At 35.6% G+C, this 27147-nt stretch overlaps 1 protein-coding gene across 3 annotated transcripts in view; it reads right to left on the reverse strand.

Annotated features, from left to right (window-relative positions):
* Window positions 1–4605: 4605 nt before the first annotated feature.
* The window catches only part of HSPE1 (heat shock protein family E (Hsp10) member 1), a 39731-nt gene continuing 17189 nt past the window's right edge, over window positions 4606–27147 (reverse strand). For 2 of the 3 annotated variants that reach the window (XM_067741126.1, XM_067741123.1), the window contains 7 exons: window positions 27017–27079; window positions 17415–17515; window positions 13865–13907; window positions 13590–13676; window positions 8267–8346; window positions 6800–6911; window positions 4606–6668 (listed from right to left, as the gene is read on the reverse strand). In XM_067741126.1, coding sequence (XP_067597227.1) covers window positions 6537–6668; window positions 6800–6911; window positions 8267–8346; window positions 13590–13676; window positions 13865–13907; window positions 17415–17515; window positions 27017–27079 — 618 coding nt within the window. In that variant the 3' untranslated portion in view covers window positions 4606–6536. The remainder of the gene's footprint in view (window positions 6669–6799; window positions 6912–8266; window positions 8347–13589; window positions 13677–13864; window positions 13908–17414; window positions 17516–27016; window positions 27080–27147) is intronic. The other variant, XM_067741124.1, reaches the window with a different exon arrangement.

A 27147-nucleotide genomic window follows, 5' to 3' on the forward strand; every position in this document is an offset into this window, starting at 1 on the left:
AAATAACAAGGACTTAGTCTCTACCCTTGCCCTAAAAGTTGGCATCTTATTCAGAAATAGCAAACCCCACTCATTCCAGCCATAATCCTCTCACCAACAACTAAGCTCATTTTGCCATGCACCATAACATTTCCCCTGCCCCAAGCAATGTTTGAAAAACCCCTCTCCTCCTAATGTCCACAAATCATCACGAAGTTATTTTAAATCCTTTTGTATTAATACATTTAACTATGTTCAGATAATCAAAATAACTACACATAAATACAGCACTAAACAAAAACCTTCATTAATTACTAAATAGACAGGTTGTGAATATAGCTTAGAAAAAAACTTATTAATGTGAATAAGCAAAACGGATGTTTTCACAGATGTTGTTGCCAAGACTTAACAGCTTCTCTAACTACATATGACATTAATATAAGCCATTATTATAAAACACAATTTATATGTTATCCAGTGAAATGTTTTTAACTTTTTAGAGACAGTTTTCACAAAGTTAACACTAAAATGTAGAATTGAAGAACTAAAAATTGTAAGATATTCCAAATTTAGTTAGGAAGAAATTGAAAATCTATAGTTAAAGATGTACTTTTTTAAAGCTTATTCCTCTCCTGTTAAGGTCACAAACATCACATTTTCCTTCTTCTCCAGTAGTCTCATGTCTAGCTTCTAGAAAGCAGTGCTCTAACAGCTCTTCTAGAAAGCTGTTACCTAAAGTTTATTTTCTAATTTGCACCCAAAATCATACTCCTTAAAATGTTTCATCTTCCATCTCTCCTACTCTGCCTTTCACAAACTGGTAAGCAAGGTTTCTGAACCACAGAATGATCAGTTCTATGAGTCAACTAAAAGATCATGCCAAAAATTTAGCTATCAATGGATCAATACAAGGATGTAGTTAATGGTAAGCTACAAAAAATGATTCCAAGTTCAACTTTTTCAATCAGAGACTTAAATCAAGCATGTGTGACTGGGAGGCATAAAGAAGTAGATAACATGCAGGAAATAAAAAGAACCACCATCAGAGTAAAAGTTAAGTCCATAGCATGCAGAACTTTTTGACATTAACAATATGAATTCAAGAAGACTGCTGTGGTAGGCTGAATAAAGGCCCCCTAAGACAAATATGCTACTTTATATGGCAAAAGGGACTTTGCAAATATGATTAATGATTTTATTATTTTTTTTAATATTTATTTATTTGGCTGCACTAGGTCTTAGTTGCAGCATGTGGAATCTAGTTCCCTGTCCAGGGATAGAACCCGGCCCCCCTGCTTTGGGAGTGTGGAGTCTTAATCATTGGTCCACCAGGGAAGCCCCTGATAAATGATCTTGAGATGGGGAAATTAGCCTGGATTATCCAGGTGGGCATAATGATGCAATCACAAGCATCCCTAATTAGAGAGGTGGAGAGAGCTATCACTACAGAAGAGAAGGCAATAAGATTATGGAAGTAGAGACTGGAATGATGGGGCCACAAGTCAAATAATACCAGCAGCCTCCAGCAACTAAAAGAGGCAAGGAGCACATTTCCCCTGGAGCCTCCAGAAAGAGAGGGGAACTTAATTTTAGCCCAGTAAAACTTATTTTGAGCTTCTGACCTCAAGAACTGTAAGAGAATAAAGCTGCATTGCTTGAAGTCGCTAAGTCTGTGGTAATTTACTAGAGCAGACACTGAAAACTAATATCATCACTAATATGGTTCTCAATAATCAGAATCCAAGGTCTGCATTTTTTTGGTAAAGTGTTTTTTCTTTTTTAAAAAAATATTTATTTATTTGTCTGCACTGGGTCTTAATTGCAGCATGTGGTATCTAGTTTCCTGACCAGGGATCGAACCCGGGCCCCCTGCATTGGGAGTGCAGTCTTAACCGCTGGACCAGCAGGGAAGTCCCTGTAAAATATTAAAAATATAAAAGCACCAAATATTTTTTAAGTGATTTAAATACTAATCGAAATCAAGGCAAGAACAATTTCTCTCTATAAATATACACCAGGTTTTAAAACATGATGACTTTTTTTTTTTTTTTTTTTTTGTGGTACGCGGGCCTCACTGTTGTGGCCTCTCCCGTTGCGGAGCACAGGCTCCGGATGCGCAGGCTCAGCGACCATGGCTCACGGGCCCAGCCGCTCCGTGGCATGTGGGATCTTCCCGGACCGGGGCACGAACCCGTGTCCCCTGCATCGGCAGGTGTACTCTCAACCACTGCGCCACCAGGGAAGCCCCATGATGACATTTTTTAGGGGAGTTAAATAAGGATTTACCCTCAAAAAAGATTCTTTTGAATTTCTGGAATTGGATGAAGGGGCTATCTCATTGCTAGTGCAATAACGACCATACCCAATGTTTCCTCTTCTCTGGGGTTGCCTTGTTCCTTGGACTCCCCTCAATCTATCTCTGAGGGAGGTAGGGGAACTAGGAGCACAAAATCCTATCATTCCTACTTCATTTACCCCCTTTTAGAACAAGGTATAAAGCATTTTTGTTGTTATTTTTACAGAAACTAACATTTTCTTCTAGACACTAATAAAACCAAAAATATTACGATCAGCAAATGCTTACAAAGATGTAGAAAATTCTTTTACATAAAGTACCATATTAAATGAGAATGTTTCTTTGACATTGTTACAAAAAAAGGCAGAGAAAATCCTATTATCTGTGACAAACTACAATTTTTTTTGTTTTGTTTTTTTTGCGGTGCGCGGGCCTGTCACTGTTGTGGCCTCTCCCGTTGCCGAGCACAGGCTCCGGACGTGCAGGCTCAGCGGCCATGGCTCACGGGCCCAGCCGCTCCGCGGCATGTGGGATCCTCCCGGACCGGGGCACGAACCGCGTCCCCTGCATCGGCAGGCGGACTCTCAACCACTGCACCACCAGGGAAGCCCCAAACTACAATTTTTAAGTGAAGATTTACAATTGTTATATAAGATACAGATGGCTTTCATGAGGTCCACTCAAAATAAAGTGGCAAATACACTATTTATGGAATTATAAACTACTTTTACCAAGGTTTATAGCAGAAGTCCAGATCAGGATAAAATGCTGATTTCATTTAAAAATGAATAAATATTTTACTAATTTTTGAATGGTGATGCTGTAATTAATCATGGACTCTATCTGACATAACATTTGACATACTATCTTCATAGATACAAGTTCAGGATGTCAGTTGTATTTCTCTTTTGGAAATTTGGGTTATTATGAAAACTCAGTAATCTCTTTGCTTAATTACAATAGGTTCTCATACTTGATATAAAGCGTTGCGTACTATAAAAAGAAATGTAAATAGCAGAAAAAAATCAAATAAATGAAGTATTGTAATTAGATTCTTAGCCCAGAGAAAATATCCATGCATCCCCAAATGTTAGGAGTGAGGCTCCTAATTAAACCTTTTAGATGAGTAATCTAACCCGCTAGTGAATTCACTTAGTAGTTACCTGGTTTTATAGTGTACCCTACACTAATAATGCATATTTTTTCAGAAAAAAAATTTGGATGTTTTGACAACCTCAAATAAATTGCTAAACACGTTGTACCGATACATCCATAGTTCTGCTTAGTGAACAATTAGCTGCATTCAAAAAATGAAAATCTTTCATGCCTAGCATGGAAGAACTATACCAAGAAACCTTTAGTACATTCAAGAAGTAGCTAAAAAATGAAGTATACAAAATGTAGCATTTAACTGTGCAATAAAATTATAGGAAGCCTGTAGGAAAAACTAGGGCAGAGTACCCAGGGAAAAGTTAATTAGTTCTATTACAATGAATTTGACATCAGTCAGTAAATGTGTTTGAGACCGTAATACAGTTCTTGCTAACAATGCAATTAATCATAGACTTTAAATTTTATGCTGATACTAAGTTAAAATTTTAGGGAACTCGTTAAAAATTTAGGGAACTCCCTGACAGTCCAGTGGCTGGGACTCTGCGCTTTCACTGCCAAGGGCCCGGGTTCAGTCCCAAGTTGGGGAACTAAGATCTCACAGGCTGGGTGGAACAGCCAAAAACAAAAAACAAAAAAACCCACAAATATATATATATAACTGAGAAACTTGTTTCTAGAAATACAAATTTAACACCTCAAGTCAGAGAAAAGAAAATGTACACACACAAAAGAACTGTAATACCCATGGGAACATAAATTATTAAAAATCAGCTACTTTCCCAGATATGATAGGGCAAAAAGAATGAGTCAACTATATGAGTCAAAATAATTTTATAAAAAGAAAATTTTAACTTTTGGATCTATACTGGGTAATCCAAACAAAAAGTGGAGCCTAACTTCCTTATTGAACAGAACTGTGAGTTTTCTATTCCCCCCTTCTTAGAACACTTACTTCATAAATCAGAGGTTTGCCAGGCTAATCAGTTTTTTTAATACCACCTAAGTACATACATGTATATTTTCAAAATTCTGTAATCACTATTAAGGAAAAACTAACTTTCATTTAGGTCTTACCTAAAGAAGTGAGTCAACTTTACAGTGCAAGAGTATGAATGAGATATCAATATGAATACAAAAGCAAGACTACAAACTGATGTTTTCTTTGGGGGATTTTTTTTTATGATCAATTCCAAACACACAGTACAGGGAAGATGGAATGAGTAAGAAAAAAATCATATTTTATTCCCCTAGTAACACCGAGTTATATTATTCAAAATATGTTTCAAAGTATTTAGCCAGATCACCAATCCAAGCCACTGCCTTAGTTCAAATGTTCACTAAGAAAATAGTCAAGCAACAGAAATCCATTGTGAGACTTTGTCTAGAGAGAACAGCTACATTATACTATATATAATTTATTAACTTAGTAGTTTAGTCTCCCAATATTTAGCAAGTTTGTGTGAAAATTACTATTCCCACTGGTTCATAGTAACATTAATATAAATGCATCATTTCAAAGTCAATATTCCTTTCACTGTGAACATAAAACTTCTTAAAAGTTAGTTATGGGTTGGGATAATGACTGGCTGCTGGGATAGCATTGTTCAAAGCCAAATATACTGGCAGGATTGGAAGGCATAAATATATATACAAACTCTCAGGTACTGTTTTCCACATTTTTGCTGTACATACTTGTCTCATAATATGGTATAAATTATTTCCTCCAATTTGAAAAAAAAATCAAGATGACTACATTTTAATCTTCATTTGAAAATAACCCACTCAAATGAAAAAGAAGTTCATTTGTTAATTCTGTTCAAAAGATGGATTTAAATATATTCTTCACTACATGTACAATTTTTTTTTTACCCTTAGTGCCTTGTTACAACCAGTTTAGCGATTAAGACCTCCAGTGCTTTTGTAAAAAATTGCATTCAGTAGGTAAGACTGTAAAATCTACAGTTGAATCCTTCTTAAGACGCTGAATTATAACAAAGTCCAAAAAACGTATGAGCATTCAGCAATACCTTTGGAACCTGTGAATTATTGCAAAAAATCTTACATGTGCATATAATTCAAACATAAACTTTGTGGGGAAGGGGTGTAAAATAAATACTACAATATTTTTCAACTCTGTTTAAGTGTTGCCTAGATGGTTAGAAGAAAAGATTAATATTACTAATAGTAAGAGTCAAACTATTTTAAAGACTGTTCTCCAAGTAGTTAGAACAATTTCACAAAGCAAAGATAAGCATGAGCCTATGCCAGTACATTTTTTCCTGTAGTGTAACTGCTAATATGAGGTATAATCTGTAGGCAATTAATACAAATATAAATAGGTATAAGCCACCACTAAATCACAGTCTGGTGAAAAGCTTCTCAGCTAATGTACTTTGGGGAGAGAGTTAAGGGAAATGAAGAGAAGGGAAGGACAGGGCAGGTTTCCAGTGGGAACATCAATTACACGCTTTTATCGTTATCATCTTGTATGTAACAGTCCACTGAACAGAAAGATAAATCCTTTCCAAGTATGCTGGTCTAGAATATACTTTATGTAGCATAGTAAGATTATTTAAGTATTACTAATGCTTCATTTGCATTTATATTTGGACATACACATAATCATATATATATATCAAAAAGTATAAACAGAATTTAAAAACACTTTTATCTCACTTTGGAAAACTTAACAGTTAAGACTGAACTATGTGGTACAGAATTTTCTAGAATATCAAAACTCAGGTATAAAACCAAAGGAAAACATTACTATCTCTTTAGTAAATGGCTTGTGTGAAACCTCAAGCTCACTCATCTTTTTCATAGATGTGTTTATTTGATGAGGATTGTGATCCAATGATTGTTTAGCAGCAATTTTACCAAACTGTAAATTCTTTTATTAACGGGCATTATAAACAGATAATACTAATCTTATTTAAAAACGATGAGTGCCACACCAGTGAATATACAGCTCATGAATAACTTAAAAAGTATTTCCCATTTTAAAAGGCAACACTCAGCATACAAAAACCTATACTAAACAAAGAAGCTATAATATGGATACGTGAATGATGTGTCTAAAATGATATATATACAGTACATAATTAATGTTAATTATGTGATCAGTACATTTTTTTCTATATGATTCCCTTCATGCTTCACTTTCCCCAGAAACTGAATTCTGAACTTCTTCTTCTAAAATTGGTACAATCAGGTTATCCTTGGACATCAAATTATATTTCATCACAAATTTAGTAAACCGATGACACAAAAATGTTTCATTCTGTAAGGAGGGGAAAAAAAATATGTCATTTCAATTTACTACTCAAAACCAAATAAATGAGACATAATATCAACATTTATTATTGTCATTCTGATAAGAATGTATCAGGACAATTAGTGAAATATACTTACTTCATATTCATCAAATATCTGCCGGTGATGAAAATAAGCATGTGAAAATATTCTGTAAATCCTACGGCATACTGATCCTAGTTTTGCTACAGATGATTCCTTTATGCTAACCCTAGAAATAGATAAGAAATCATAGATTTATAGAGCTGGACAGATCTTAGGAACAGTATAGTCCAATCTTCTCAATTCACAAGTGCAGAAACTGACACCAGAGAAAGTAAGTGACCAGTCCAGGTCACAGCACTAGTAAGTGGCAAAGGCAGGACTAAAACCCCTGTTCTTCACTCCTGGGGCAGTGCTCTTTCTACCTAACCACACTGCCCAAGAAATTCAGTATTATAGTTCTGAAACTTTGTTAAAGTTTAATGCAATTAAAACAAATCCTGACAAAACAAAACTTACTAAAATATAGGTTTATGACATTAACACTCTGTCCACTAGAGCTAATTAAAACTACTGAAAGAATTATTGTTTTATTCTACAGAATTCAATTCTTTTTCGTGTGTGTGTGAGAAATAAAAACTGCCTACATATTACTGATTTTTAAAAAAATGTACATAGGATACCAAGGCAAAAACTGTTATTTTTTACCTGTTTTATATGAGCCCTTTGAAGTTAGTGATATTGGGGAAAAGTCTCCAAATCTATCCACCTGGTAATAAATATCTTAATAGAATAAAAGGCCAGTCACAAACCTCACCAATAATATATTACAGTATGCACACACTTCCTCTCAGATCTTAAAAATCTGAAGGCAAGGATAAGGACTCCTTCAAAAATAAGCAGTCCCAACAGAGAAGAGACTGGTGGTTGCCAAGGGGGAGGAGATTAGGAGAGGGATGGATTGGGAGTTTGGGATTAGCAGATGCAAACTGGTATATATATGGAATGGATAAACAACAAGGTCCTACTCTATAGCACAGGGAACTATATTCAATATCCTGTGATAAACCATAATGGAAAAGAATATGAAAAAGAATGTATATATATGTATAAGTGAGTCACTTTGCTGTACAGCAGTAATTAACACAACATTGTAAATCAACTATACAATTAAAAAATACTCTAGAAATACATAGAAAAAAATATATAAGCAGTCCAACTTAGGAAAATCTGCTCTTTAGGCATGCTAAGAGGATGCCTCTCTCTACCACAGAGATTCAAGTAAGCAAGTGTGTAAAAATCCCAACTCTAAAGCATGAAGGGAGAGCCCTGGAAAATGATGCACAGAAGCAGGAACTGAACTGGCCTGTGAGATTCAGGAGCTGAGTCCTGATGCCTTTAGTTTAACCACAATCTTAATTTCAAAACTTGAATAATTCTGAACAAGCCAAATATATAATAGGTTAAAAAAAACAGTTTAAAGAATACAATGTATTAACAAGCAAACTAGTTTTAGTTTTAAAAACAGCAATCTTTAAAATTAAATCCAAAAAGTTTAGCACCATGTTTAAAAGTTTTGTTTACCTGCTGGGAAAATATTTATTGCTATTCAGAAGACATGCAGCACCATCAAGTGTGTGTCTAGTATAGTCTATAGCAGGACACTATAAAAGAAAGGATATAAAAATGCATCAACAAAGAGCTCTACCTCTAAAATTAGGTATATTTATTACTTACACATCTTATTCCGAAAACCCTGAGCATAGTCTAAGAAAAAGTTCCTTACAATATCAGAATGACTGTAAAACTCAATGTTATGTCAATAAATAAGGCTTTATTATCCCCTTCAACTATAATACCTGGCTTCTAGAAAATAAGTGAATCAGTCCCCCAATTTCTCACTCTCAATATTGTACCTAGAAGAAAACAATGCTTAGAGCTGGGAAGAACACCTGATTATCTAATCTAACTCTCTGGCTATGAGGAAACTGAGGCTGATCAGTTTGCAGAATATGCACAGGTTTCTTGCCAGATCTTAAAAGTCTATAGGCAAAGGTAAGGAATACTTCAAAAAACAAGCAGTCCAACTTAGGAAAGTCTGCATTTTAGGCATGCTGTCTAAGAGGAGGCTGACTCTGTAACGAAAGAGATTCAAGTAAGCAAGCATGCAAATATCCCAACTCTGAAGCATGACAGGGAGAACCCCTGAAGAATGATGCACAGCAACGGGGACTACCCTTGACTATTGGTCAATGACTTATGCAAGATGATACAGTTAGGAAGAAGGACTTAAAAACCGTAACCCAGATACACCGATTCCTAGTCCACTGATTTATACTTTACCAAGTGGCCCAGCAGCCTCTTTCACTTCACAAATACCTCCAGAGATCACTGCCTCCTTACATCTTAAAAAGCATGCCTTATTATGTTGCTGGTACCGTTACCAATCTAGCCGCTCTCTCAAAAATTTTCTTCCTTTGCAATTTAATACAAAATCTGAAGTTCCTTTATATTTTAATAAACCTGTCTTAGTACTATTTCATTTATCAGAAACAATGAAACCTATTTGTCTCATGGCAAATCAGCAAACCTATTAAAGGAAAAATAAAACTATAAAGTAATTCTCCTCTTTCAGTTCTTCTGAAGGCAGAGAGGGAGAAGCATCAAAAGAAAGGAAGACTGAGAATGAACCAGGGAACGAAGAAGGAAAAAAAAAAACTAGAGAAAGAAATAAAAATGACTCTAGTTCTACCTAGTAATTAGAATATTTTTCAACTGTTGAGAATGAAACTGGTGTTTAAAAATGCAGTAACTACTAAATATGGCTTAGTATAGTACATGGCAAATAGATAAAGATTATCTAAACCAAAAAAAAAAGTATTTTTCTAACTATACATCCACAGGAATTTACAGCTAGTAGACTCACTGCCTAAAATAGGAACATGAGCAGTATTTACTGAAAAAAGTATCTTTCTCCATATATATGATTACAGGTGACTTGGTCAAAAACAAATATCCCAAGTCACTGTGTTTCTCATTCATATTGGTCATTTGGGTGTACCGTGGGACACTTTTACAACCTTTAAGTCAGCATGGAAATATAATGCAAGCTACATATTTAATTTAAAAATTTCTAGGGACTTCCCTGGTGGCGCAGTGGTTAAGAATCTGCCTGCCAATGCAGGAGACATGGGTTCGAGCCCAGGTCTGGGAAGATCCCACATGCCACGGAGCAACTAAGCCCAAGTGCCACAACTATTGAAGCCTGCGCGCCTAGAGCCCACGATCCACAACAAGAGAAGCCACCACAATGAGAAGCCTGTGCACCGCGATGAAGAGGAGCCCCTGCTCGCTGCAACTAGAGAAAGCCCGCGCACAGCAACGAAGACCCAACACAGCCAAAAATAAATTAAATAAATAAATATATTAAAAAATAAATAAAGTGAGAATAATGCATCTTTACTATTTGCCAAAATGAAACTAGCTTTTTGGATTCAGTTTCCTAATTGGAATTATCACATCATTTACTATACTATGTAGCCAATTTCAGTGAATTATCAATGAAACTGCTATGATTTTCCCAGACGTAGAATGATACACAACCTTAACACTGCTTCAATTTATTAACTCAAAAAAAGTAACACCATGAGTGAAGTCAGTCTTAAAAAATAAGTACTACTAGCTTAGGTATCAGATACTTCTTATTTTGGAGAATTTGCCTTTTCAAACAAAAGAACATAAAATATTGATTTTCCAACTAGAGAATTACGTGTCTTTAAGCCTTAGAGGTCTGTCAATATAATGATCACTTAAAGGTCTATAATCCTACAGCACAGGCCTAACTTAACTATTTTCAATGAGTCAATGTCAAGCAAAAACTAATTACTACAGATTAAAAGGGAATGCAGATCAAAGGAAATGCAATGCATAGTTTAAACAAACCAGTTGTAAATGACATTTTTGAGACAACTAAGGAAAACTGAATGTGTACTAGGTGTTAGATAACATGAAGGAATTATTTAAAACAAAAAATGTTCTCTAAAAATTGCTACTTCCTATACTCTCGCCTTGACAAAAACTAAATAAGGAGAAAATAACATGAATAAGTTTTTCAAGGTAAGACCAATTATGGAGAGGAAAATCATTATGGTAGGTTTCAAATACGTAGTAAGAAATATTAATGAAATGTAGAGAAAAAATATTGACCTATAAAGTTCAAAAGTAACATTTCTACTTGACAGACTAAGAATCAACTAGTAATCACCAACAGTTATTCCTATCAAAAGACATTAAGACTAAACCAAAAATCTGAACTAGTGCATCTCATCCATTACACACCATATGACAGGTGTTATTCTGTCATAGCCAGTGAATCATAAGTTCTAGCCCATTCAATTGTCCAATTATGAAAAATGATACTACACAAACAAATGGAAAGATACACTGTGTTCATGGATTGTAAGAATTATTACTGTTAAAATGACTGTACTACCAAAGGCAATCTACATATTCAATGTAATCCTTATCAAAATACTTTTGGCATTTTTCACAGAACTAAAACAAATAACGTTAAAATTTGTATGGAAACACAAAAGACCCCAAATAGCTAAAATGATCTTAAGAAAGAACAACAAAGCTGGAGATATCAGGTGCCCTGATTTGAATCTATATTACAAATCTACAGTAATCAAAACACTATGGTACAGGCACAAAAACAGACATATAGATCAATGGAACAGAATAGAGAGCCCACACTTACATGGTCAATTATCTATTACAAAAGAGGCAATACATAATGGGGAAAAGAGAGCCTCTTCAATAAATGGTGCTGGGAAAACTGGACAGCTACATGCAAAAGAGTCAAACTGGATGACTTTCTCACACCATATACAAAACTAAACTCAAACTGTATTTAAGACTTAAATGTGAGGTGGGAAACCATAAAACTCCTAGAAGAAAACATAGGCAATACACTCTTTGACAACCAGATTAAAAAATGGGCAGAAGATCTGAATAGACATTTTCCCAAAGAAGACATACAGATAGCCAACAGACACAGGAAAAGATGCTCAACATCACTAATCATCAGGGAAATGCAAATCAAACCACAATGAGATATCAACTCACACTTGCCAAAAAGACTATTATTGGGGACTTCCCTGGTGGTCCAGTGGTTGAGAATCCATCTTGCAATGCAGGGGATGCTGGTTCAATCCCTGGTTGGGGAGCTAAGATCCCACATACCGTGGGGCAACTAAGCCCGCCACCACAACTACAGAGCCCATGTGCTCTGAAGCCCACACACCACAACTACAGAGCTTGTGCGCTCTGGAGCCCGCGTGCCACAACTAGAGAGCCCACATGCCGCAACTACTGAGCCTACACACTCTGGGGCCTGTGCACCACAACTAGAGAGAAGCCCACACACAGCAACAAAGAGCCCATGCGCCACAACGAATGATCCTACTTGCTGCAACTAAGACCCGATGCAGCCAAAAAATAAATAAGTAAATAAATATTAAAAAAAAAGACTATTATCAGGCTTCCCTGGTGGAGCAGTGGTTAAGAATCCACCTGCCAACGCAGGGGACATGGGTTCCAGCCCTGGTCTGGGAAGATCCCGCATGCCGTGGAGCAACTAAGCCCATGCACCACAACTACTGAGCCTGCACTCTGGAGCCTGTGAGCCACAACTACTGAGCCCATGTGCCACAACTACTGAAGCCTGTGTGCCTACAGCCCGTGCTCTGCAACAAGAGAAGCCACCACAATGAGAAGCCCACACAATGCAACAAAGAGTAGCCCCACTTGCCGCAACTAGAGAAAGCCCGCGCACAGCAACGAAGACCCAATGCAGCCAAAAATAAATAAATAATTTTTTTAAAAAATGACTATTATCAAAAAGACACAATTGGCTATACTCCAGTATAAAATAAAAAGTTAAAAAAAAAGACTTAAAAAAAAGAAGACAACAAATAAGTACTGATGAGGAGAAATGGGAACCCTCACGCACTGTTGGAGGGAATGTAAATTGATACCACTATGGAAAACAGGATGGCAGTTCCTCAAAACATTAAAAATGGAACTGCCATATGAGCCAGCAATTCACTCCTGGGTACTTTTCCAAAGAAAACAAAAACACTAATTCGAACAGATATATGCACTCCCATGTTCACTGCAGCATTATTTACAGTAGCCAAGATATGGAAGCAACTTAAGAGTCCACTGATTAGATGAAAAGATAAGGAATATGTGGTATGTATACACACTAGCATAAAAAAGAATGAAATTTTGCCATTTGTGACAACATGGATGGACCTAGAGGCTATTAAGCTAAGTGAAATAAGTCAGACAGAGAAAGACAAATACCATATGATTTCACTTATACGTGGAATCTAAAAAACAAGACAAATGAACAAACAACAAAACAGAAGCAGAGTCATAGACATAGAGAACAAAGGTGGTTGCCAGGGGGAAGGTAGGAGGAGTGAAATAGGTAAGGAAGATTAAGAGGTATAAATTTCCAGTTACAAAATGAATGAGTCACACGGATGAAATGTACAACATGAAGAATACTCTCAATACTATTGTAATAATTTTGTATGGTGACAGATGGTAACTAAACTTATCACGGTGATTATTTTGTAATGTACAGAAATATCGAATCACTATGTCATACACCTGAAACTAACACAGTGTAGGTCAATGATAATTTCAATTAAAAATTTTTAAAAAGATACTAATCACAAGAAACCCTAAAGTAGCACTGTACCAATGACCTTGCAGCAAAGAACTCTAAGGGCAAAATAAACAGTGACCTAAAAACTCAAAAAATTTGTCTACCACCATCTTAAAGAGATTTAGGTTATGATGATTTTATTAGTCATTCTATTTCATAAATTCTCACCTCTTTTGGTGTTTTATGAGCTGCACAAAGAAAAATCCATTGTTCAGTTGCTGTCATCTGAGTGCATGTATCTGGATGGCATTCACTCTGTTAAAATAGTTACATTTATTAATATGTAAAATAATAATGAAAAAGTTTATCATCTGAGTTGCTACATTTCATGTAAAATTCTAGAATAAATTAAAAATTTGGGTAAGTCTTTTTAAGCACATTAATTTACAAAAACAGGAAAAAAAATCAGAACTTTCAATTATAGCTTTAACTTAAAACATTACCTGAAGTTTGACAGCAAGTCCATTTAGCTCAAGACAGAATTGCCTAAAAATGTAAATATATAAATGAAAAGTCTTATCCTCCATATTATTTTTAGAATATTAATTGTAAAAACAGAATCCCATCAGTACCATTCTTCCTCCATCATCATCATTATCAACACCACCTGAACTTACATGGCACATTCCTTACAAAGACATACACATTAGTAAACAAAACCCAAAACTAACAACCCTAACAATAATGTTCAATATCAGAGTTCAGTGAGTTGATTACTGTTACACACTGGAAATTGGTACAATTTTTCTGAGAAATACTTTGAAAATATTTACCAAGACCCTTACAAAGTATATATATTTTTAACTAAGTCATTCTCCTAAGAATCTATTCTAATGAAATAATCAGAACTGCAATGCAGACATATGTATAAAGATGTTCACTGAAACTATATACATAAAAAATTTCTTTGAAACATTATAAATGATTAGCAATTGGAGAGTAGTGAAATGTTGGTATTACATAAACATACAAAGGATATATACTTATATTCACAGTAAGATTCCAGTTATGTAAAAATTCATGTGTGTGTACATATCTGTATACAGATAATCAGAAGAAAGACTAGACATTTTATATTCCTATACATTATACAGGTTTTATTCTGATTACAAACAACATGCTCCTTCTAAAAACTCCAAACAGGACCAAATACAAAATATAAAACAGGAAAGTCCTCCATACTTCCATGACCTCTTCCCAAAAGATAGTTATTGTTTACATGCAAATCTGATTTTCTCTAGATAGATTAAAATATATTGGAATCATATCATACACAATTTCATAACTTGCTTTTTCATCACTTAATAGATCTTGGGCATTTTTTCATGACTTACTTTCCCTCTAAAATTGTCAAACTGAGAATTATAAAGCCTAGAATAATGCTTGGATTGTTCCTACAATAGTTAAGTGCTCAAGAAATATTTTTGAATAAATGAAAAACAGAGCAAATTACATGACATTTAGATCATTTTTAGACAGACTTGCTATTTGATATGAAAAGACAATTAATCCTTTATGTCATAAAGATACTTTATGTTGTCAAAGTACTGAATGTGTTCCCTCTAAAAATCTATCAAATTAATCGCTATGTTTCCCCATCAAACAAATGAATACACTTTGGTTCCGCAAATATGCAATGCTAAAACCTATAATTAGAAGATAAAAGAGAGTTCCAAAAGAAAAACAAAAAACCCAAAACACTGCACATATGTGAAAGGAAAACTATCTTTATTTATTTATTTATTTATAACATACATTAAAATAGAAGAAGGCAAATTAAAAAACAAGGGTCAAATTTTCAGTTGTCTATAACTGTACTTCCTTTCCAGATGCCTAATAATGCTGTTCTTAGATTATACAAATAACACTATTTCTGAATCACCACATAGTCCTCTACTGCCCCATATCTGTAAGTCACATGTTATGTGTTTCTGAGTTGTTTTCTACTAAGTGGTAATAAAGACAGGTGGTGATAAACACGTTTCTCATCTAGTCCAACCTACTTATGGCCAACAGGAAAATTAAGCTAACTGACTTGGCAGTTCTATAGGTACAATCGGAGGCAAATAGTGCAAACCTAACAGCTTCAAGTTAATTCAGTATAGGACTAGCACACATAGTTATGCAGCTGAGAAGACAAGCCAGAGCTGAAATCTAGTCTACACTCTAGTCACTAAGCCATGCATACTAGCATGGGATTACAGCCACTCAGAGGAAGGGGCAGCTTTTCCTAATTACAAATATTCAGTAGGGAGTAGTGGGAGATTTGACTGAGGTCATGATTCAATTCCCATTAACATCATAATATAATCAACTGCATTAATCAGTAACAGCAAGTATTAAGCCTCAAATCAGTAACATTAAGCACATGCAAAAAAAAAATCAAACTGCTTTTAAAACTCTTCTTGGTCAACTATAAAGATGTATACACTATAATAAAGAGACAAAAGAATATATATGTCATATATAATACATAAATTATACAAAACAAAAAAGTGGTTAATATCAAAAAACCCCAAAGGTAATAACAATAGCACCAGGACAAATGGAATATGAATAAGAAATATTTTACAAGTTTTGTATAATGCATATTTCATAGTCTAAGTTAAATAGGGAGGAAAATGTCTTTCTTAGATCTGAAATAAAAACCTTGTAAATTAAAATTGGGCTTCCCTGGTGGCGCAGTGGTTGAGAGTCCACCTGCTGATGCAGGTGACACGGGTTCGTGCCCCGGTACGGGAAGATCCCACATGCCGCGGAGTGGCTAGGCCCGTGAACCATGGCTGCTGAGTCTGCACGTCCGGAGCCTGTGCTCCGCAACGGGAGAGGCCACAACAGCGAGAGGCCCGCGTAATGCAAAAAATAAATAAATAAATACATAAATAAATAAAACGAACCCTCACTTTTTAGGAATTATGCTTACAGTGAAAAAAACACACTTGCTTATTTTCATCACTAATCCCATAGGTAAGGAAGTAGTTATTTTCAAAGCTGATTAAAAAAAGAAAGAGGATATATTATACTAAAGTGCTCTCTATATTTATAAGAATGGCATAACATCTACATACTCATGCTTTCAATTATCATGCATCGAGATGTATTAAAAAAAAAAAAAAAACTCGATCAAGTAGTCAAGTGACTTGCCCAAGAAAATGGCAGATTACAAAGAAGTCTCAGCATCCTGAAACTGCTGAACGGTTATGACAAGACAGTGTCTTAACAATATCTAGACAAGCCTATAGCATCAAAACAAAACAACAGAAAAAGTACCTTGTCTACAAACTGAGGCACTCATCACAGGAAATGGTCTAATTTATTCAGGAAAAGTCATATCTCTACTCCACCTTATTATCTAAAAATCAACTCACAGTAACAAACTCTGATCAACACATATCTCATACAACATCCTCTATTTTTAATGTATCAACTCATCCTAGCTCCAATTTACAATGGAAAGTTTATAACTTCAAGAAATAACCTAGTAGCTTCAGAATACAAGTGCTTCTAAAGTTAACTCATGATTCATTAGAAATCAATTTTCTCATTCAAAGGATATTATGAAAAGCTCTAAAACTTCTTACTTCAGGATTATAATTAATCTCCATTTACCAAACAAAAGACTGGAAGTTCACAGTAGTTACCAGGTAACTCGTCAGCTACCAAGTCTAGACTAGGACCTCTAGAGAGAAATAAAGTAGATAAATAGTAGGTAGTAGAAATGAGTTAAGTACATGGAAATAATGCATCTGTGATTAAATGATGTAATTAAGGAAAACCACGTAAAAAGATAATAAGGCCCAAATCCATAAATATAGAAAACAATGAGTAAATAACAATGTTGAAAACTTTATAACGTAAAAACATAAAAGCTTTAGAACTTTGCTTTTTGGTCTGTAGTTAACTAATTTATGATTCATAATCATCATTAATATTAAAGGTTATTTTTTACTACTAGGAGTACTATTACTATTTTGATATATAATAAAGACCTACCTTAAATGTTCATACTTCCATACACCTTCATCTTGGCCTTCAGGTGGTTCAAGAATTTTGTCAATATTGGAACAATCTGCTCTTATGTTCTGTTGAATATACTACAAACAAAGAAGTTCTTACAGTTAATTAAAATATACTACATGGTAAATCTTATGAGAGTTATTATTGTTTAATGGGTACAGAGTTTCAGCTGGGGAAGATGAAAAAGTTCTGGAGATGGAGGTGGTAATGGTTGCACAACAATGTGAATGTACTTAATGCCACAGAATCGTACACTTAAAAGTGGCAAAAATGATAAATTTTATGTAATATATTTTTTACCACAATAAGAAAAAGCAGAGTAAACACCGAACAAGAAAATCCAAAAAATCCATGCTCAGAGGTAATCAAACTGACAAAAACTAAAGATAAAGAAGCCAGTGGGGGTGAGTGTGTGTGTGTGTGTGTGTGTGTGTGTGTGTGTGTAAAGAATCCAGCGAAAAAAGAGACAAATGACCTATAGAAAAAGGATTCAAATGAGTGCAGCTTTCTCACCAGAAAACACAGATGACAGGAGGAAATGGCAGAACACGTATAAAGTGCTGAAAGAAAAGAAATGTCAACCTCTGTATCTAGCAAAAATACCCTTCAGGAATGAAGATAAAGATATTTTCAGAGGAAAGAAAACTACGAAGGTTTACTGAGCTCTGCCCACCAGAGCAACAACCAACTCTACCCACCACCAGTACCCGCCATTAGGAAGCTTACATACATTTAAGTGATATATTTAAAGTGATGAAAGGGAAGCAACTACAACCAAGATTACTCTACCCAGCAAGGATCTCATTCAGATTCGATGGAGAAATGAAAAGCTTTACAGACAAGCAAAAGTTAAGAGAATTCAGCACCAACAAACCAGCTCTACAACAAATGCTAAAGGAACTTCTCTAAGTGGGAAATGCAAGAGAAGAAAAGGACCTACAAAAACAAACCCATAACAATTAAGAAAATGGTACAGGAACATACATATCGATAATTACCTTAAACGTGAATGGATTAAATGATCTAACCAAAAGACATAGGCTCACTGAATGGATACAAAAAAAAGACCCATATATATGCTGTCTACAAGAGACTCACTTCAGACCTAGGGACACATACAGACTGAAAGTGAAGGGATGGAAAAAGATATTCCATGCAAATAGAAATCAAACAAAGCTGGAATAGCAATACTCATATCAGATAAAATAGACTTTAAAATAAAGAATGTTACAAGAGACAAGGAACGACACTACATAATGATCAAGGGATCAACTTCAGAAGAAGATATAACAGTTATAAACATATATGCACCCAACATAGGAGCACCTCAATACATAATGCAACTGCTAACAGCTATAAAAGAGGAAATCGACAGTAACACTATAATAGTTGGGAACTTTAACACCTCACTTACACCAATGGACAGATCATGCAAACAGGAAATTAATATGGAAACACAAGCTTTAAGTGATACAATACACCAGATTTAACTGATATTTATAGGACATTCCATCCAAAAACAGCAGATTACATTTTCTTGTCAAGTGCACACAGAACATTCTCCAGGACAGATCACATCTTGGGTCACAAATCAAGCCTCGGTAAATTTAAGAAAATTCAAATCATATCAAGCATCTTTTCCAACCACAACGCTATGAGATTAGAAATCAATTACAGGGAAAAAAACTTAAAAAACTCAATACATGGAGGCTAAACAATACGTTACTAAATAACCAAGAGATCACTGAACAAATCAAAGAGGAAATCAGAAAATACCTAGAGACAAATTACAACGAAAACACGACGATCCAAAACCTATGGGATGCAGTAAAAGCAGTTCTAAGAGGGAAGTTTATAGCAATACATGCCTACCTCAAGAAACAAGAAACATCTCAAACAAACAATCTAACCTTACACCTAAAGGAACTAGAGAAAGAAGAACAAACAAAACCCGAAGTTAGTAGAAGGAAAGAAATCACAAAGATCAGAGTAGAAATAAATGAAATAGAAACAAAGAAAACAATAGCAAAGATCAATAAAACTAAAAACTGGTTCCTTGAGATGATAAACAAAATTGATAAACCTTTAGTAAGACTCATCAAGAATAAGAGGGAGAGGACTCAAATCAATAAAATTAGAAATGAAAAAGGACAAGTTACAACAGACACCACAGAAATACAAAGCATCCTAAGAGACTACTACAAGCAACTCTATGCCAATTAAATGGACAACCTGGAAGGAATGGACAAATTTTTAGAAAGGTATAACCTTCTAAGACTGAACCAGGAAGAAACAGAAAATATAAACAGACCAATCACAAGTAATGAAATTGAAACTGTGCTTAAAAATCTTCCAACAAACAAAAGTCCAGGACCAGATGGCTTCACAGTGAACTCTATCAAACATTTAGAGAAGAGCTAACACCCATCCTTCTCAAACTCTTCCAAAAAATTGCAGAGGAAGAAAAACTTTCAAACTCATTCTATGAGGCCATCATCACCCTGATACCAAAACCAGACAAAGACACTACAAAAAAAGAAAATTACAGACCAATATCACTGATGAATATAGATGCAAAAATCCTCAACTAAATACTAGCAAACAGAATCCAACAACACTTAAAAAGGATCATACACCACGAGTGGGATTTATCCCAGGGATGCAAGGATTCTTCAGTATACGCAAATCAATTAGTATGATACACCATGAAATAAAAACCATATGATCATCTCAATAGATGCAGAAAAAGCTTTTGACAAAATTCAACACCCATTTATGATAAAAACTCTCCAGAAAGTGGGCATAGAGGGAACATACCTCAACATAATAAAGGCCACATATGACAAACCCACAGCAAATGTCATTCTCAATGGTGAAAAACTGAAAGCATTTCCTCTACGATTGGGAACAAGACAAGGATGTCCACTCTTGCCACTATTATTCAACACAGTTTTTGAAGTCCAAGCCATGGCAATCAGAGAATTAAAAGAAATAAAAGGAATACAAGCTGGAAAAGAAGAAGTAAAACTGTCACTGTTTGCTGATCACATGATACTATACATAGAGAATCCTAAAGATGCCACCAGAAAACTACTAGAGCTAATCAATGAATTTGGTAAAGTTGCAGGATACAAAATTAATACACAGAGATCTCTTACATTCCTATATACTAACAATGAAATATCAGAAAGAGAAATTAAGGCAACAATCCCATTCACCATTGCAACAAAAAGAATACAATATGTAGGAATAAAACCTACATAAGGAGGTAAAAGACCTGTACTTAGAAAACTGTAAGACACTGACAAAAGAAATCAAAGATGACACAAACAGACAAAGAGATATACCATGTTCTTGGACTGGAAGAATCAATATTGTGAAAATGACTATACTACCCAAAGCAATCTACAGATTCAATGCAATCCCTATCAAATTACCAATGGATTTTTTACACAGCTAGAACATAAAATCTTAAAATTTGTATAGAGACACAAAAGACCCCGAATAGCCAAAGTGGTCTTGAGAGAAAAAAACCGAGCTGGATGTATCAGTCTCCGTGACTTCAGACTATACTACAAAGCTACAGTAATCAAGACAATATGATACTGGCACAAAAACAGAAATATAGATCAATGGAACAGGATTGAAAGCCCAGAGACAGACCCACGCACCTATGGTCAACTAATCTATGACAAAGGAGGCAAGGATATACAATAGAGAAAAGACAGCCTCTTCAATAAGTGGTGCTGGGAAAACTGGATGGCTACATGTAAAAGAATGAAATTAGAACACTCCCTAACACCATACACAAAAATAAAATCAAAATGGATTAGAAACCTAAATGTTAAGACCGGACACTATAAAACTCTTAGAGGAAAACATAGGAAGCACACTGACATATATCACAGCAAGATCTTTTTTGATCCACCTCCTAGAGTAATGGAAATAAAAACAACAACAAATGAGACAAAAAAAAAAAAAAATGAGACCTAATGAAACTTAAAAGCTTTTGCAAAGCAAAGTATACTACAAACAAGACAAAAAAACAACCCTCAGAAGGGGGAAAAATATTTGCAAATGAATCAATGGACAAAGGATTAATCTCCAAAATATATAAACAGCTCATGCAGCTCAACATTAAAAAAACAAACAACCCAATCAAAAAATGGGCAGAAGACCTAAATAGACATTTCTCCAAACAAGACATGCAGATGGCCAAGAAGCACATGAAAAGCTGCTCAACATCACTAATCATTAGAGAAATACAAATCAAAGCTACAATGAGGTATCACCTCACACCAGTTAGAATGGGCACCATCAGAAAATCTACAAACAACAAATGCTGCAGAGGGTGTGGAGAAAAGAGAACCCTCTTGCACTGCTGGTGGGAATGTAAATTGATACAGCCACTATGGAGAACAGTATGGAGGGTCCTTAAAAAACTAAAAACAGAATTATCATATGATCCAGCAATCCCACTACTGGGATATACCCAGAGAAAACCATAATTCAAAGACACATGCACCCCAATGTTCATTGCAGCACTATTTACAATAGCCAGGTCATGGAAGGAACCTAAATGCCCATCGACAGACAAATGGATAAAGAAGATATGGTACATATATACAATGGAATATTACTCAGCCATAAAAAGGAATGAAATTCGGTCATTTGTAGAGATGTGGATGGATCTAGAGACTGTCATACAGAGTGAAGTAAATCAGAAAGAGAAAAACAAATGTCGTATATTAACGCATATATGTGGAACCTAGAAAAATGGTACAGATGAACCAGTATGCAGGGCAGAATCAGAGACACAGATGTAGAGAACAAACGTATGGACACCAAGGGGGGAAAGTGGCAGGGGGGTTCATTGTGGTGGGATGAATTGGGAGATTGGGATTGACATATAACACTAATATGTATAAAATAGATAACTAATAAGAATCTGCTGTACAAAAAAATAAATAAAATTAAATTAAAAAAAAAATTAAAGCTAAGGAGAATTCCTAGCCAGCAGACGGCTCTAAAAGAACTGCTAAAGGAAGTTCTTTAGTTAGGAGGAAAAAAAAAAAAATAATACCAGAAAGAAACTTAGACTATCAGGAGCAACAGCAATTATATTAATATCTGGGTATAAATATATATTAGACCATTCTTCTCTTGATCTTTAAAATATGTTTGGCAGATGAAAGCAAAAAATATAATATTGTCTGGTGGGGTCTTCAATGTATGTAGATGTAATATAGATAACTAAAGCATAAAGGAGGAGAGTAAAATGGTCCAAATGATGACAGTATCTACATTTCAATTGAAGCAGTAAAATATTGACTCTAAATAGACTGAAGAGTTAAGCATGAACTTAGTAATCTCTAGAGCAATCATCAAAAAAATTATATGAGATACAATCAAAATTAGAATAAATTAAAAAAATTAGAATAAATTAAAATAGAATACTAAAAATGCTCAAATAACCCTTAAAAAGGCAGAAAAAGGAAATAGAAAAAAAAGAGGAAACTAAAAACAAGTAATAAAATGGTAATTCTAAATCTAAACATATCTATCAACAACCATATTCACATTAAATGGCCTAAATATACCAGTTAAAAGACAAGGACTGTCAGAAAGAACAAAGAAATATGACCCAACTATACTGTTTATGAGAAACTTACTTCAAATATAATGATATAAGTAGGTTAAAAGTAAAAGGAAAAATTTGATAATGACACTGTTTCCTGATAATAAAGGAACTGCATCAGAAAAAAAAAAAAAAAGTAAAAGGATGGAAAAAAATATATACCATACAAACACGAATCAAAAGAAAGCTGCAAGGAATGAAAGGTAGTTCAACATTTAAAAAAAAAAATTAACCAATGTAATACACTTCATTAATATACAGAGGAAAAAACACAAGCGTATCAATTAATGCAGAAGTCATCTGACAAAATCCAACACCCTTCATGACAAAAACAGAAAACTAGGTATATGAGAGAACTTCCTCAATATGATGAAGGGCATTTTGAAAAACCCACAGGTATGATGTTACTCATACTCAATGGTGAAAGACTGAAAGGTTTCCCTCTGAAATCAGAAATAAGGGGGCTTTCCTGGTGGCGCAGTGGTCAAGAGTCTGCCTGCCAATGCAGGGGACACAGGTTCGTGCTCCGGTCCGGGAAGATCCCACATGCCGTGGAGTGGCTGGGCCCGTGAGCCATGGCCGCTGAGCCTGCGCGTCTGGAGCTTGTGCTCCGCAACGGGAGAGGCCACAGCAGTGAGAGGTCCGCGTACCACAAAAAAAAAAAAAAAAAAAAAATCAGAAATATGGGAATTCCCTGATGGCCCAATGGTTAGGACTCTGTGCTTTCACTGCCAACGGCCTGGGTTCAATCCTTGGTCAGGCAACTAAGATCCTGCAAGCCACACAGCATGGCCCCCCGCCAAAAAAAAATCATAAATGAGACAAGGATGCCTGTTTTCACCACTGCTATTCAATACTGTACTTAAATTCCAGCGAGAACAATTAGACAGTAAATAAATGAATAAAAGGCACAGATGACATGATCCTATATAGAGAAATCCCAAAGAATCCACAGGAAAGCTCATAAAGCAAAGAAATGAATTCAGTGAAGTAGTAGGATACAAGATCAAAATACAAAAATCAGTTGTGTTTCTATACACCTTCAATGAACAATTCAAAAAGAAAATTAAGAAAGGAACTCCTGGGCTTCCCTGGTGGCGAAGTGGTTGAGAATCTGCCTGCCAATGCAGGGGACACGGGTTCGAGCCCTGGTCTGGGAAGATCCCACATGCCACGGAGCAACTGTGCCCGTGAGCCGCAACTACTGAGCCTGCGCGTCTGGAGCCTGTGCTCCGCAACAAGAGAGGCCGCAATAGTGAGAGGCCCACGCACCGCGATGAAGAGTGGCCCCCGCTTGCCACAACTAGAGAAAGCCCTCGCACAGAAACGAAGACCCAACACAGCCAGAAAAATAAATAAATAAACAAATGTGGGGTTTAAAACAAAAAAAGAATTTAAAAAAATTAATCCAAAAAAAAAAAAGAAAGGAACTCCTATATATTGATATATCTACATCTAAATATAACTAAATCACCTTGCTGTACACCTGAAACATTGCAAATCAACTCTACTTCAATAAAAAATGATAATAAAAATTAGAAAAAAAAAGAAAGAAACTCCATCTACAACAGTATCTGAAAGAATAAAATACCTAGGAATAAGTTTAAATCAGGAGATTAAATACTTGCATACTGAAAACTTCAAAACTTGCATAACCTAAAGCAATCTACAGATTCTGTGCAATCTCTATCAAAATTCCAACAGTCTTTTTTGTAGAAATGGAAAAGCTGATTCTCACATTTATATGTAATTGCAACGGGCACCAAATAGCCAAAATAATCTTGAAAAGAAAACACAAGTTGGGGGCTTCCCTGGGTGGCGCAGTGGTTGAGAATCGGCCTGCCAATGCAGGGGACAAGGGTTCAATCCCTGGTCCGGGAAGATCCCAAATGCCGTGGAGCAACTAAGCGCATGCGCCACATCTACTGAGCCTGCACTCTAGAACCAGGAGCCACAACTACCGAAGCCTGCGCACCTAGAGCCCGTGCTCTGCAAGAAGAGAAGCCACTGCAATGAGAAGACTGTGCACTGCAAGGAAGAGTAGCCCCCGCTCACCGCATCTAGAGAAAGCCCAAGCGCAACAACAAAGACCCAACGCAGCCAAAAATAAATAAATTTAAAAGAAAAAAGAAGAAAACATAAGTTGGAGGATACAGACCTACCAATTTCAAGACTTACTACAAAGCTATAGTAGTCGAAATAGTGTGGTACTGGGAATTCGTTGGTGGTTCAGTGGTTAGGACTCTGAGCTTCCACTGCAGGGGGCACGGGTTCAATTCCTGGTTTGGGGAACTAAGATTCCCCCACGCTGTGTGGCCAAAAAACAACAACAAAACAGTGTGGTACTGACATAAGGATACACATATAAACCAATGGAACTGAATAGAGGAACTAGAAATAAACCCTCACATATACAGTCCAATGATTTTTGACAAGGGTACCAAAACCATTCAACGTGGAAAGGTTAGTCATTTTAACCATTTTTAAGTGTACGGTTCTGTGGCTTACTTGCATTCACAATGTTGTGCAACCAAAGAAAAGCCCTGGACCTGACGGCTTCACTGGTGAATTTTACTAAATATTTAAAGAATTAACATCAATCCTTCTCAAACTCTTCCAAAAAATTGAAGAGAAGGGAATACTTCCTAACTCCACTACAGCAGCATTCCTAATACGAAAGCCAGACAAAGGTACTCTAAGAAAACTAGAAACCAATATCCCTTATGAACACTGATGCAAAAATCCTAGCAAACCAAATTCGGCAGCAAATTAAAATTATACACCATGACCAAATGGGATTTATTCCTAGAATGCAAGGATGGTTCAACATATAAAAATTGATCAATATAATATACCATGTTAACAGAATGAAGGGAAAAAAAATACACAATTATCTCAATTGGTACAGAAAAAGCATTTGACAAAATTCAACACCTTTTTATGATAAAAACACTCGACAAACCAGAAATAAGAAGAAATTAACTCAACATAATAAAGGCCAAATATGAAAAACCTACAGCAAACATCATACTCAACATGGAAGACTGAAAGCTTTCTGTTAAGATCAGGCACAAGATAAGGATGCCTGCTGTTGCCATGTCTATTCAAAATACTACTGCAAATTCCAGCCAGAGCAATTAGGCAAGAAAAAGAAATAAAAGGCATCCAGACTAGAAGAGAAGTAAATTTAGTTGTTTGCACATGAAAAAATCTCATATGTAGAAAACCCAAAAGATTACACAAAAAAATCGTTAGGACTAATAAACAAATTCAACGAAGTATCAGGACAAAACTCTACTTTTAAAGGGAAAAATATGTGCACATTTTTCCTCTTAATTTTTGCCAATTTCCAGGCATAGAGCTCCAGGTTTATATTTCTGTATCCTCCACAAGGCCTATCTCTTTGCTAGCCCATTAAATATTTGCTGATTGAACAATACATTCTTTTTTAAAATAAATTTATTTATTTATTTATTTATGGCTGTGTTGGGTCTTCATTGCTGTGCACGGGCTTCCTCTAGTTGCAGTGAGTGGGGGCTACTCTTTGATGCAGTGCGCAGGCTTCTCATTGCAGTGGCTTCTTGTGTTGTGGGGCACTGGCTCTAGGCATGTGGACTTCAGTAGTTGTGGCTTGCGGGCTGTACAGTGCAGGCTCAGCAGTTGTGGCGCACAGGCTTAGTTGCTCTGCGGCATGTGGGATCTTCCCAGACCAGGACTTGAACCCTTGTCCCCTGCATTGGCAGGCAGATTCTTAACCACTGTGCCACCAGGGAAGCCCTAATATGCCATCTTAAAATGAGGTTTGATAAAAGTTTCAAACAGGTATCCCATTAATTCCATGGATTCTGGTTTGTGCTAAAAGTTACAGGAATATTTAACTATGCCAAAAGAAATAAAATGCTTAGGTTATTAGAGTTGCAAAAGTAGCTATTGTTATTACCTGCTGAACAGCTAGTGTACTGTCCATTTCATCAAAGGATTCATCAGGCCAATTATAGAAATCCTATAAAAAAAATTTCATGATTAAAGCACGTACAAAGTTACAAAGAAGATGCAATACTATTATGATTA

Source organism: Pseudorca crassidens, chromosome 6 (assembly GCF_039906515.1).
Source record: "Pseudorca crassidens isolate mPseCra1 chromosome 6, mPseCra1.hap1, whole genome shotgun sequence".
Lineage (NCBI taxonomy): Eukaryota > Metazoa > Chordata > Mammalia > Artiodactyla > Delphinidae > Pseudorca > Pseudorca crassidens.